This window comes from Haliaeetus leucocephalus, unplaced genomic scaffold, assembly GCF_000737465.1.
Source record: "Haliaeetus leucocephalus isolate CR32 unplaced genomic scaffold, Haliaeetus_leucocephalus-4.0 Scaffold605, whole genome shotgun sequence".
NCBI lineage: Eukaryota > Metazoa > Chordata > Aves > Accipitriformes > Accipitridae > Haliaeetus > Haliaeetus leucocephalus.
The window spans coordinates 4,752,629-4,767,416 of record NW_010973041.1 but is presented as its reverse complement, the minus strand read 5'-3'; the positions used below and the strand labels follow the sequence as shown (position 1 = coordinate 4,767,416).

The window sequence follows — 14,788 nt, the reverse complement described above, 5'->3', positions numbered from 1 at the left end:
ACTCATCAATATACTGCCCTAATACCAGAGCTTTCTCTTCAAGGACTACACAGAACAGGCTACACTTATAAGGGACCTGTAGGGACAATAACGGTCTCAGGATATTGCAGCGCAGAGCAATTATGTCAGTTGCTACATGCACTCTTGACAAAGAATCCCCTACAACCCTGGCACACAAAGAGAGCCACACTGACCAGCACAGCCTTCTCCATGTCCAAATCAACAGCCCAGCTAGAACAGTGTTGAAGCTCCAGCTCTTTTCCCAGCTTCTTAAACAAGCAGACCTATAACATGATGTTCAAAGTGATTACTGATGGGCACAGTAGTTCACATGAGCGTGACTAGCCAACGTAGGAGTGCCTGTATTTTAATTAGCTCTTCCTTTGAACTAGAATAATTTTATCTAGATAATATGAACTTGCCAAACAGCGGTAGGCCAAATATACCACACCACACCTACTAAGACTCACAAATATGAACTCAACATGGTTTTTGAATCGGGGGAAAAAGTAACACAGTAATGTGTTTTTAAAACTAAGGAATGACTGCTCTGCAGTTAACTTCCACTGAAATAAAGTGAAGTCTCCTTACAGATGTAGTCTCTTGAAGGTTTTGGTAACTGCTTATGGGAAAGTCTTACACCTTTACATATTTATCACCTTCACTCTTGAGAATGTTAGTGCACTGTATGAACACGGGGTATAAAGTCTCCAGCATCTGAAGCTTCTGCCAATTTTCAGATTAGTTACTGGACAGAGAGGAGCAGCGCTGGTACAAGTGAGTACTGGAGCTCAAAAAGATTTTTTTACATTCTTTCTTCTTTGACCATGTTCTGTATTTGACTTCTGTCAGTAAGGAAACAACCACCACAGCCAGCCACCTGCATTACTTCCCTGCACCACAGCCCACGCTCACCCTGCTTTCCAGCAGGCAGCAGTTCAAAAGTCCTAGCTCCCCAACAAAGCTAGGAAACTGAGCTCAGCTTATCTGGATCAGCATTAAAATTAAGGGAAGAAAAAAACCTTCAGACCCACTGTCCTGGTTTCAGCTGGGATAGAGTCAACTGTCTTCCTAGTAGCTGGGACAGTGCTATGTTTTGAGTTCAGTATGTGAAGAATGTTGATAACACTGATGTTTTCAGTTGTTGCTCAGTAGTGTTTAAACTAAAGTCAAGGATTTTTCAGCCTCTCAAGCCCAGCCAGGGCACCTGACCCAAACTGGCCAACAGTGTATTCCATACCGTGTGACATCCCGTCTCGTTTAGGAACGGGGAAGTGGGGGGGGGCAGGGATTCGCCGCTCGGGAACTGGCTGGGTGTCGGTCAGCAGGTGGTGAGCAATTGCCCTGCGCATCATTTGTACATTCCAATCCTTTTATTATTACTATTGTCATTTTATTAGCGTTATCATTATCTTTATTAGTTTCTTCTTTCCTGTTCTATTAAACCATTCTTATCTCAGCCCACGAGTTTTACTTCTTTTCCCGATTTTCTCCCCCATCCCACTGGGTGTGGGGGGAGTGAGTGAGTGGCTGAGTGGTGCTTAGTTGCTGGCTGGGGTGAAACCACGACACCTACATAGAAAGCCATACACCGCTACTTAAAGGACTTTGCATAGCATGAGGAGGGCAGAGGACAGGAAGACGCATCATTGATCCTAGTAGTAACAAGCTGGTTTTTGTTGGTTTTGGTGGCTTTTTTTTCCACTTGCTTAGAGCTTGGCTTTTGAGCAATGCTTGCAGTCTTCCTTCAGCTCCATACAGTACTGTTGGCCCCTTCTAACAACTCCATTGCTGTGTCAGAAACCCCCTAGGCAAACTCGGAAAGGACCTTACTGCACCACTGAGGTTTTTGGCCACAAACCTGCTCAGCAGCCTTAGGCTGACCTGCATTGGTCTAAGGATCCTCTGCCCCAGGAAAAGCAGGGAGAGACTCCTGGAGGAAACTCTAATCAGCTGCAACACAGCAGTTAGGATCCAAACAGAAAACAAGCTACGTAGCTGCTGAGGTGAGAGATTAGCACATTGTGTAGTTCAGTCTGACACACTGTGTTATTTTCCTCAGAGTGGTTAGGCATTAATGAACAACCATGTGGCCATAATGTGCTTTACAGGAAGTCACAGCAATATGTATTCAGAAGTGAATCCTCCTCTTAATATTACTCAGCAACATTAAAAACAAGCAGCCAGCTTAAGCTGGTTAAGTAACATGCAAAGTCTGAGGAGATTTGAATTTCAGTGAAGAACAAATTTTACCTGGGGGTGAAAAAACATGTGTGGGGTGGGTAGGGGGTTTAAAATGGAAATGCTGTCAAAGCTTTTAACTGTAACATAGCTAAAAGATTGTATAATTAACATTTATATAACTCCTGCAGAAATTTAGGGGGGAAAAAAAAAACCACCTTTGCCTTTGTTCCAAGACAAATTGTTCTTCTGCTTCAGATCTGCTAGAGCACTTCAATTTTATCTTGACAATACAGTCCTGAGGTATTTAATTACCCTGTCAAGACCGCTAAATGGTCTGGCACCATGCCCCCTCTCTCAATCTTTGCTGATTGATAGCATCAGTAAAACTCACTAGCTTTAATTAAAACTCCAAATAGGATCCCCTTTTGCTACTCACTAGATCAATGTACCTTAGTGCTGGAAGGAAAAAAAAAAAAATCAAGGTAAGGAGGGTTTTTCTCACCTTCACAGCTCACTTGCCTCTGCTATTTTAACAGACTTTTTACACAACTCATATTTTGTTGCTCCCCAGGGACATTAGTTAATGAAAAAAATTACTACAAAAAAGTGACACTACCAAAATTTTCCTTTACAAGTATCAATGATGAAGACAGGAACAATCTCAATCTTTTACCTGGTGCACCAGCTGAGAAATCAAACTAGCATGTGTTTTTTCAGCATTCTGTTATTTTCCATGAAGTGTATACAGCGTTGTCAGGCGTACTGTCATAGGTGTAAGTTCACAAGGGTGAAGACCTTGAGGAGTTAAGTAAGAGGGTAATTCCTTTAAAATGCAACTTATTGTAAATCTAAGTAATGGTTCAAGGCACCAAGCAAAACTGCATTGCATAATGCCAAGTTGTAAGGACACTCTGCATCAGTGGACACTAACGAAGCTGTGGCACATCCCTCACCTCCAAGTCTTCCCTTGCTGTACTACACTTCTTTGGGCATTTGTACAACTGACAGTTCAGTATTCACTCTTCTGCTGAAGTCATAACCAGCTCTTCTCATTACACAGCTTTCTACAGTAAGGCAGTTAACTAGGTTATGATGGCAAAGCAGGACATCTGTGCTTGTAGCTAAAGAATTTGTCAAACTTCGTTCCAACAGGAAGTTAGCAGAACATTACATGTTAAGCCCATTTTTTTTTAAATATATGCAAAGCTATAAAGGAGTGGGAAGAAAACCTACAGATTTAATACTTTAGATAAAATATTTCTTAAATCTCTATTCCCCTGACAGGTGATAATTACCCATGTAAACACCCTAATAGTCCAAAGAATTTAAAAGAGGAAGAAACCTCACTAAATCTGATTTTTAAGCAGCACTAGCTAGGTACAGCTAGATAATCAATATTATCTTATAAAAAAGGACAACTCCTAAGCCTCTAGCCTGGACAAACTATTTTCTTTTCCCTTTCCAATGCATATTTGTATACATGTCTCTACATGTATCACCAGCATTAATAAGTAAGACCACTCTCTAACAGCTCCCGCATGCAGCAGCTCTGCCACTTCAGGCCCTCTCGCACTGAAGAGCTGGGGACAGGACAGCAGGAAGCTCCTCAGCCCCAATTCACATTGTGAGGGAGGAACGAGCACTGCCTGCCATGTGCAGTACCCCCTTGGCAGCTACAATCCACAAAAGACCACGTCTGTCATTCAAGCAGTCTAGCATCCACAAAGAAAAGCCGAAGAGATTTTCCTGGGCCCTCCTGCTATCCCTAATAATCTAGGTAAAAAACTGCTTCCTATGCAGTATATTATGCAGTTGTACGCCAGTTCAAGCATAGGCCATTTGTTTGCTCACCCCTCTTTAGACAGAGAATCTTACTACACTTTAATATATAAGCCTTCTACACCACACCGAAAGATATTCCTATTGAGATCATCTCACAATAAATTCACCTGTATCTTTTTTTTTTAAAGGGTTTTTCCCAGGATAAAGGGGAGGGCAAGGCACTGAGGATCTCCCCTCTCCCAAGCAGAAGCCAAGCCAACAAACACATGCACTGAATTTTCTTACCACTATGTGCAAGTCAGTGACTCTTATATGCCGTTTGCTCCTCTGAGTTTTCCACGTTTGGGAAGAACTGATCTTTCCAGGACAACCCAAATGAAAGAAGTCATGCACAAGCAAGTGGGTATGGAAAAAAAAAAAAAAAAAAAAATCGCACCAGGGACAGAAATCTGCATTTCTACTGGCTTTTAAGTAGAACAGAACCAAAGTACCTTCTCCCAGAAGACAAGCTACAGAAAATGTTACCTCTCCTAAGATACTTGTTTTCACACTGAAGTTGCATAATTAAATGAAGCCCAAACTTCACAGCCTACCTGAAATACAAATAAGACTGTTTACATTGCAAATAAAGCATAAATTATGTCACAGAGGGCACCATATAATATGTGTAGGTATATTACCTGGCAGAGTGGTGTTCAGGTGTCTAACACATCTAGATATGCCTTCAATATCAATGCATACCCACCCCGCAGTTTTAATATTCAGGTAAAATCAAAAGGCAACACAACTGGCACCAGGTTAGACAAGATGAAGCCCTCTATGACTTCCTTTGGAGGTACGGATCTGAAATTTGGTTGAGATACTTTGCAAATAGTTCAAGAGAGGTATTCCATAAAGCATTCCACAGGATGCTGTTCTTTTTAGAAAGCTATCAGATAATAGGTTTTAATATCGCTACCCATAAAAAAAAACTTAAGCCATCATTTTGCAAATACACCTTATTTCAAGAAAACAGTAAGTGGCACCTCCTTTTAGGGATCAGAGTAATATATCCAATGACTAACATGCTAATACAAAAGCAGTGGATCAGAAGTATCTGTCATGGCCCTAATCTAGAATATCACACATTAGGGTCAGGACAATTCCGTCTGAGTGGGAATGTGTTCAGGTTCAGCTATGTGAGGGTCCATCACCTAAACAAGGTTCCTTCCAGTTTTACAGACTAACAGGAAACAAACATTTTCAGTCATCAGTCTAGTGAAGTACTAAACATTTTAATTGAAGTATCAACTCTGGACAAATAGGAACACTGTGGTCTATGAACTCTAAGTATTCTCTGCAAGGGTACTGGCACTGCGATCTCATAAGTGACTCCCTCCACCCCAGATGTTGCCCCCAGAGACAGTAAAAGCCTCAGACATCAACTTTACCTCTGCTCAGTATTGCCTCCAGTTTGATCTGAGGAACATGTAAATTATTAAGTGCTTCACAGTAGGCTGGGCATTTCTACTCATTCACAGATAAAGGCAAACACTCCTGGCATGCCTCCTTTCAAGTCACCACCACACAGACATCTCAGTTCTTTTAAATGGAGAAGCAACTATCCAATGTACAAACGCCTTAGTCTTAAAACTTATTGGGGATCCCCCTAGCCTCTGCCCCACCTACAGTGTGGAAGGAAGTAAAACCAGCCTCTTCAAACAGCATCTTGGCAGAAGCCAGTCATGAAAACTTGGCCTGAAACCAGCTTGTGTCCAAGAAGGAAGAGTACATAAGAAGGAAACAAAGCAGTTTTTCCCTCAAGTCACACACACTAACACTGAAAGATGCTGCTGAAGTTAAACAGGGTTGAATGCGGGTAGCTAGAGTCAGAATTTTACCTGTAACATGACAAGCAACATTTACAGATACTTTTTTCTAACTAAACAGATTTTCTTTATTTTGGTGAAGTGGTCATTTCAGCTTGTGACAACTCAAATGTTTCAGATTTTCTTTAGCTAAGAACATCTAAGGCACAAATCCCTGAAAATTTACACATAGGCTTTAGTCTCACTGCAAGGGTCACTGTCTGGTATTTTTCATAAGCTGCAATTCTACTTTCATGTCCTGGGAAGGAAGGAAGAGCATCAGTGTCATCACCTGTATCTGTCTACTCCATTTTCACTTTTTTCCCCCCAAACTTTTTTTTATAATCAATTTTTAGTTGCAGAAATACAGTGACTGTTTGCATTAATCACTTAGCAAGGTGAAAGAAGATTATGAATTCATAAACTGGCAGCATAAAGTAAGTCACTGGAAACCCCCTTAAGGGATCATTTTGATTTGGGAGATCTGGCTTGAGTCGCTACAACATGATCCTTTTTTGCCTGGCTATATAGTCACCTGAACTTCCAACTTATCACCGTGGACAGAAGCATTTTTTATTTGTTCAAATACATTAAAGGTAAACATACAGTGTACCTGCCATATTACTGGAACACAAACCCATTCCCTCTCTCACCGCCATCCAAAAGACAGCTTCAAAAAACCTGGAGCACAAAATGAGTTTCCTCAATTTTCCCCCAAAGCAGAAAATGGGAGAGGCTGTCTGTGGACAAGAAGTCTGCCAGAAGCACACAGGGAGCTTTCTGCAGCAAAGCATCTATGTCTTTCATACATTGCTATGGTGAGCCATGATTCACCTTTAAATAGCAGTATTTCAGTTTCAATTAGTGTAATCCACTTCATTAAATCTTATGAATCCAGAAGAGGTAGGGCATTCTAACCATGATTACTGCCATCTTATTTTTGTCTCAGTCATCTTTAAGTGGCTCTGCATTGCTTTTTAAGTTCGAACCTTTTTAGAGGTGAGCTTCATCTTATGGCTTAAACATGATTCTAGTTAGAGGGCAGTCACTATCAAAGTGACCTGCTAACAAACCCTGCTGTTTAATGAGGAAGAATGGGCTGTTTCAAATATGAATTGCCTTCAGGCACCAACACCTGTGAAACATGTTCAGAAGCCTGCATTCCCTGATAAATTTTATTTCATTTCCTCTCTCAAGATTTCAGAGCCCAATCAATTGTTCAAATGAGTATCCTCACTCTTCTGATAATGGATTAAGACAGTAGATGAGAAAATGTAACTCTTAAGATTTCTGCTTCTAGAAATTCAAGAAACTGAATTTAGTTAACAAGAGGTACAGGAGTGTGGTGGGTTGACCCTGGTGGGACACCAGGTGCCTACCAAAGCCGCTCTATCATTCTCCACCACCACAGCTGGACAGGGAAGAGAAAATATAATGAAGGGCTCATGGGTCAAAATAAGGATAGGAGAGATCACTCAACCAATTACTATCACAGGCAAAACAGACTCAACTTGGAGAAAATTAACCATTGCAGTGTTCAGACTATATGCCAATCAAACCAGAGTAGGATAATGAGAAATAAAACCAAATCTCACAACACCTTCCCTTCCACCCCTCCCTTCTTCCCAGGCACAGCTTCACTCCTGGATTCTCTACCTACCCCCTGCCAGCAGCACAGGGGAATGGGGTTGGGGCCAGTTCATCATACATTGTCTCTGCCGCTTCATACTTTTCTACAGGAGCAGGACTCATCACACTCTTCCCCTGCTCCAGCATGGGGTCCCTCCCATGGGAGACAGTTCTCCATGAACTTCTCCAGCATGAGTCCTTCCCACAGGCTGCAGTTCTCCATGAACTGCTCTAGCGTGGGTCCTTTCCACGGCATGCAGTCCTTCAGGAGCACACTGCTCCAGCGTGGGTCCCCTGCAGGGTCATAAGTCTTGCCAGAAAACCTGCTCCAGCGTGGGCTCCTCTCTCCACAGATCCGCAGGTCCTGCCAGGAGCCTGCTCCAGCGCAGGGTTCCCACGGGGTCACAGCCTCCTTCGGGAACCCACCAGCTCCGGCATCGGGCACTCTCCAGGGTGCAGGTGGATATCTGCTCCACCATGGACCTCCATAGGCTGGGGGGGGCATAGACTGCCTCACCATGGTCTTCACCACAGGCTGCAGGGGAATCTCTGCTCCAGTGCCTGGAGCATCTCCTCCCCCTCCTTCTTCACTGACCTGGGGGTCTGCAGGGTTATTTCTCCTTTGTGTTCTCACTCCTCTCTCTGGCTGCAGTTTCTGTCCCGCAGCAACTTTTTTTCCCTTCTTAAACCTGTTATCCCAGAGGCGCTACTGCTGTTGCTGATGGGCTCAGCCTTAGCCAGCGGTGGGTCCGTCTTGGAGCCAGCTGGCACTGGCTCTATCAGGCATGGGGGAAGCTTCTAGGAGCTTCTCACAGAAGCCACCCCTGTAACACCCTGGCTACCAAAACCTTGCCACACAAACCCAATACAAGGAGTTACAACACAAACAAAAAGCCAGGAATCCCAAACATTAGAGACCTAGAGACTAGAGCCCTAGGAGTCCAGTAATTCATTGATAACCAAAATAGTTATTTCAGCATTTCATTTTAAGGATTTGTAAGAGAAACAAGACACTAGCAACCTAAAAAAGGGAGTATTAGTAAGTTATACCATCTTCTTTGAGACAGTAAGGAGGAAGCACATAGTGCAGTGTTCAGACTATATGCAATACTGTATTTCTGCAACATTATTTCTCAGTTAAAACAATTCAAGCTCACATCTAGAACATTAGCAAGTGCATTAAAAAAATCAAAATTTTCTATACATAATCATAATATAAGTCTCTAAATCTAAACAGACTACAAAGGACTAACCATCTGCTACATGAAGTCCTAGTCTATTCTACTGACATTTGCAGAATGCTTAAGTTACACTTGGAAAGGGAAAAATGAATCATGCATCTGATCAACAAGAAGTCAAAACACTTAAATCATTCTTAAAATCATAATTAAACTACATACTTTTATGGTTTTAGTTTGAAGTCTCAATCCATTCAGAGTGTTGATAGCTTTCTCGGCATCCTTGGGGTCAACGTAGTTCACAAAACCATAACCCAAGCTCTGCCCTAATTAAAGAGAGAAAGAAGAGTGAACATGAGTACTGCAGTGCTACACAATGGGTAACTAACAGTGTTTAATACAAGCAATTTTTGGTTTTAAGAACAGTATCTGCCCCAGATAAAGTTTCAAAGGGTCCCAACACCTAGTTTTGCCAGTAAGGTTGGTGTTTTTTAACTAGCTTCCTCTGTTCCTATGGATTACCCTAAGTTCAATGCAGAAACAGCTACAGTTTAAGAAAATACTTAAAAATTTCTATGCAAAACAGGTTTCAGGATATAGTTATGATCAGATAGAGACTAAAGGACATACAGGAGCTTCAAGGTTAAGACAACATCAAAAATCCACTACTCACTTTTGAACTTTTTAATTGAACATAGAAAGTACAGTGGCAAAATTCTGGACCAGTGCTTGAAAATGAATGTGTTTCAAATATACTTCAGTATCAGAATCTGAGGCAAATTTGAAGCTGAACATTGCTACAGACATTATTCACACACTAAACAGAGCCTCTCAGCAACAAGGAGTTAGTTTGAAGGTTCATTTTGTTCCTATGTTCAAAACAACTGGTACAAGTAACTGGTCATGAACTAAGTATCACCCAAAGATGCAATATTTCATGTTCCTTTAGCACTGGTAATTCAGATGATAGATGGATATAAAACATTTTTAATTAGCTCTTAATCACTGAGCCACAGCCCATTTCTAACAGTGTATTCTCTCTAAGCACTTATTAAACACTTGAGAGTTTAGCAGTAATTATCTCCTGACAACTTCAAAACCTAAAGTATACCATTCTTAACTGGCATACCCCTTTAAAAATATTTTTAGTGTGTAAGAATGCAAATAGGTACAAAAAAATTAAAATAGCAAAAGGACAACACTTAGTAATACTATGCTTCATTAGCACAGACCTTTTCAGAAACACTCTCCCATACTCTTTGACCATTATTTTTAGAAACTGAAACAATAAGGTCCAAAAACCAGTCAACAAGCCAAAGGAAAACATCCAGTATATCTAATGCACAAAATGCTCATTTGAAAGATTAGCTTGGAGATACAACAATATAAAAGGATAAGCAGTATTACACAAAGCACAAATGGCAAATTCATTTATTGCCAGCAAAGTTATTAAAGAACCTATGCTGTATTAAATTCTTGTGTAATATCTGTACAGCATGTATTACATAGCACATTAAAAAACTGATGGAAAGTTTGTAATTGATTAAGACAAGAGAGGGTTTAGTAACAAGCCCGCCACTGCTGGCATTCATAATTTTGTACAAATTAGTCTACCATAGTACCAAAAATTAGAGGACACCACCACCCTACACCCCAGAGCTACCCACATTCCTCCAAATCTCCTCTTCAAAACAGCACACAGAAGCACAAATAAATTGGCTAGATGAAGCTGTGAACAGGTTAATATATGCCAAGTTATTAACAAAAAAAATATCCAAAACCCCACTGGACAAAGCCCTGAGCAACCTGCTCTAGAGAACCCTGCTCTGAGCAGGAGGTTGGACTACACAATCTCCAGAAGCTGCCTCCAACCTCAGCAATTCTGTGTTTCTGTAACAAACAACACAGAAATATGCAGAAGCATTTCTGTATTCATTTACATCTCTACCTAGATACAGCCAAGTTCCTTATCCTAGAAGTGCCTTTCTTCCTTATTAGCTTGATTACAGTAGAGCATCTTCTATACCTGTCACCTCCATCATTCCCACTATCTGCAGAAACTCCTCCCAGCAGTGTCTCCAAAAAAGAGCAACTTAAAGAAATGTCTCCTTTTGTGCATGGCTTTTATTTTAGTCTTATCTCCTAATAAAGAAATGCTGATTTTTGGTGTTATTGCTCTCTTAGGAAGGAACCCATTTAAATAAACCACAACCTTAAAAGGTGTTAAAAATCTCAAAGAGAAAGCTATTTCATTTAAGATGCTCCCAGTATACTACTCATTAATTCCAGGGTGCACAGAAAAAGATGTGCAGAAATTATTTCTATTACCCCTCTGTTCATGTGGTCTATTTTTCACATTAAGAACGCTCAGACCACTGCAGGCAAAGAGCGTACCCAGCTGTTACAAAGGGTATCATTCATGACCAGTTCTTCTGGAGACATTCTATTAGCTAACCTTCATGAATATTAGCAGACTACCCTAGGAAGCTGCACAAACAAAACCCAGTAATTTTGTCAGGATAAGCTTTAACTCATTCCTGCTGGTTTATTCTGCAATTTTGCAATTAAAAAGAGTTTTCACTGTGAAGTTGGTGAAACACTGAAGCAGGGCACCCAGAGGGGTTGTGAAGTCTCCATTCCTTGAGATCCTCAAAGTTTGACTGGACATGGTCCTGCGCAACCTGCTCAGGGAGAACCTGCCTGAGGAAGGGGAGTTAACTAGATCACGTCTAGAATTCCCTTCCTCCCTCAATGACTTCGTGAATGATTTATTTAATTCAGTTTTGTTTAATTTGGGCTATCACCTAAAGTTCAAAAGTGTTCAGATCTGACATTCCAAAGGCCTTACGTATTTCAAAAGGTTAACATAAGGTAGAACTTCTTAAAGGGATTGAAATTTTGCCTGAAGATTAGTGGATCAATTACACATTATCAGTAATTCAGAGTTAAAAAAATCACTTTCTTCATAGAAGCACATACGAAAGATGAATCTTGGTTCTCAACAAGCAATACAAATAACTGGAAGTTGAACCTGGTTTCTGGAATCAGATGCTTGATGGACCACTCTTAAGTCTTCCTGCTTGCGTTAAAGCTGCTTGTTTAAGAGGTTTGCCAGTTCACATACAGATGGCTAAGTTTTAGAAAATCCAGACAAGCAATTCACAAAATGCAGTAGAAGCAGCTATTTCAAACAATGCACCAGATATCCCAATTACTGCAAAACATGGTGGTATTTCTCACTTCGTGGGAAAGTGCCAATTGGGTTACAAGAACTTCAGAAGCTCAGTTCTTCCTGAGTGTTTCACTGACATACAGGACATCAGTCCAAACTTGTTGCTTATTCAAGCTTATTCACTACCACTGAACAAATGAGAAGTCCCATCTGATTGCAGATTTCAGATTGAGAAAGCGCAGCATACCCACTGCACACAAATTTCACTCAAAATTAGAGACACCTGGCCAGTGTAATTCAAACAAGCTCTCCTGTGTAGCTTTTTCCATCTCCTCAATGTCTAAACTTTTTGCATTCAAGACAAACCAAGTAGAAGCTAGATGCACTTAAAAAAAAGAAATCAGCCACCACTTAACGTATCTAAAAAGAACTTCATTATTTAATAATGACTAATTTGTATTGCCTGAAGCCAAGGATGAAATGGAACACTGACAGAACACAGCTCTGGACTCTTCCATCTGTGCCTCTTCTACACCAAACTCCATTTGCCAAGACAGAAATCTCCTGCAGAACACATGCTTGTTTCCAAGTCTAGCAACACACTTAAAGTAGGTTATGTGTCTGAATCCACAACAGGGTGGTGGAAGAAAGAAGGTAAATCTATAGCTGTCCACAAGTTAAATAATCCTTAGATTTAAATGCATATAAAAAAATCAGCTTAGTCTCCAACTGTTTTAAGACAGGGTGAGCTCCATCTGGCTTTTGCCTTGCTTTGTTTTTCCAACTTGTGCTCCATGATACTATGGTCTGGAAAACCTCTAACACCTCTCCAGGTTAACTGTCCTGGTGCTCTGTCTACTATTATGTGTTTAAGTATTCTGAATATCCAGTTTAGCCTTTCCTAGATCTTCAAAATTATGGCCTACTCAGCATCAACACAGACAAGATATTATCTGTCCACATCAGCTATTTATTCGCTAACAGACTTATAAACAGTATTAAATTTAGCTTATCCTAAAGAAAGGAGTGACTTGAGTTTCTTATTTTTGTGAGTTATTACTCATGCCAGTAAGTAGAAAACATTCACCACCTTCAAGATGAATACTCTGCTCATTTGCAGAAGTGAGCAATACTTCAGAAGTTGAATGCTCAAACTACCAGTTGAGCTTCTCAATCGTTCTTGTAGCCATTTCACAGCACTGTTTAAAGCTGTTTCTGTACACTTTCTACTAGATTTTATGCTTGGGACACTACAAATATTAGACAATGTGGTATAGAATAAAACAACAGTTAGCTAAATGATTGGTGGAAGAAGTCACCAGAAGTAAGAAAAGTCAAAATGATGAAGTGCTCTGGAAGGAAAGAGGAAATGAATACAGGAAAAGCAGTTTAACTTGAATTCTGCTTCAACAAAATCTGATAAAAAACCAAAACCTGCATAGCAGAAGTGCATCTCACAAGCCTGTAAGACAGCAAAGAACTTAAAGCAAAGGTTATGATTTGGAAGTTCATATTCATTAATTACACTTTATGTAACTGACACTTGCAACAAAGACAAATTCAAGCATAAGTGGCAAAAGCATCCTTTCAGGCAGGCACCTCTTTGAACCTAGGTATGCTACAGCCACCACTAAGTGGGTCGCTGACAAATGTTCAGCCTCTAAGTATGTGGCCTATGAGAAAACATGAACTGGGAAGCACTATGCTACTCACTTTAATAAGGGAAACTGTTCCATTTATGTTTCAAGTTTATGAGCTTCATAAATATCACTTGACCACCACATATGATGATGCAACTTAAAGTAATTTACTAGATAATGCCAAGTTACTTTTTGGCATTACAATCAATATACAGAATGGATTTTGAGAGGAGAGAGCTAAAAAGTGATTAGAATGAAATTGTTTGAAATTAGTCTTTGAAAGGACTGCTCAAGAGACTGAGTGGAGATCCACATGCATGCTAGAAAAGTGTGGACAAAGTAATTTAACATTAAATAAGAAGTAAAGAACATATTGATTCAGTATTTAGGAAAAAAAGTAGACAGACTTCACAGGCACCAGTCAGCGAAAGACCAAAAAAGTTAAGTTGCAAGAGGGAAATAAACAAGTAGGAAAGTATAGCCACAGTCACAGTGCTCCTGAATTTACTACTCTGCCTTGAAAAATGTCACTTTTTTTGCTTTAAAAAACACACAGGCTCTTACTCACAATACTTAGAGGAGGAATAACAAATAAAGTAGTTCTATCATGCCCTAGTTGTTTCTCAAGTGTTTACTATAAACAAAGCCTATTTAAATACTGCACACAGCAGTAAGAGCCCAAAGAAAATCCACTGCTACACAACATTCAGAGAAAGTTCCAAATGGATGCTGTCCACAGCGGAAGTGGTCATACAAAGTCATTGTGACACCTGCTGTCCATTCTTAATGTTATGCTTTTAAAAGCAGCAGCAATATTCCTTAAAGGAGAATCGAGCCCTTTTAATAGAATTGATAAAGCAACAGTATTTTCCTCCTTCTGACAACAAAAACATTCAACTTTCTGAATAGGAATAATCTTACCCTAGAACTCTACTTGTAAAAGGTTATTTCCTTGGTTATTTCCAGCACCTGCTTCAACATTTTTAAGTAGACAGATTACAGGACAGTCCTGTTGCAACAACTGAATTTTAAAAGTAAAAATCATGATGAAGACTTAGGTTGGAATACTGGAGATGTGACGCAAGAGAAGAAATGACAAAAAGATCGAGAAACTTAACTGGTTGTTTAGCCAAGTCTAGTTTTTCCTTAAGATAACTCAGAAGGATTGTGGGATAAAAAATGCATCACTACACTGTACTGTACACTTCCATGAGACACAGCTATTTACACCACCTAAAAGAGGTTACTACTGAATTACTGAACACTCAAAAGCAATTACAAGCCAGCTTACTTCACGTATCACCATTAAGTACTTATGCAAAGCTCTCTCCTGAACTTGGGGAGGAATAACATATC

The 14,788-nt window shown here is 40.3% G+C and overlaps 1 protein-coding gene across 4 annotated transcripts in view; it reads right to left on the bottom strand.

Moving 5' to 3' along the window:
* The window catches only part of ELAVL2 (ELAV like neuron-specific RNA binding protein 2), a 48,893-nt gene that overhangs the window by 13,670 nt on the left and 20,435 nt on the right, over positions 1-14,788 (bottom strand). For all 4 annotated transcript variants that reach the window (XM_010578134.1, XM_010578133.1, XM_010578130.1 and 1 more), the window contains exon 3: positions 8,843-8,946. In XM_010578134.1, coding sequence (XP_010576436.1) covers positions 8,843-8,946 — 104 coding nt within the window. The remainder of the gene's footprint in view (positions 1-8,842; positions 8,947-14,788) is intronic.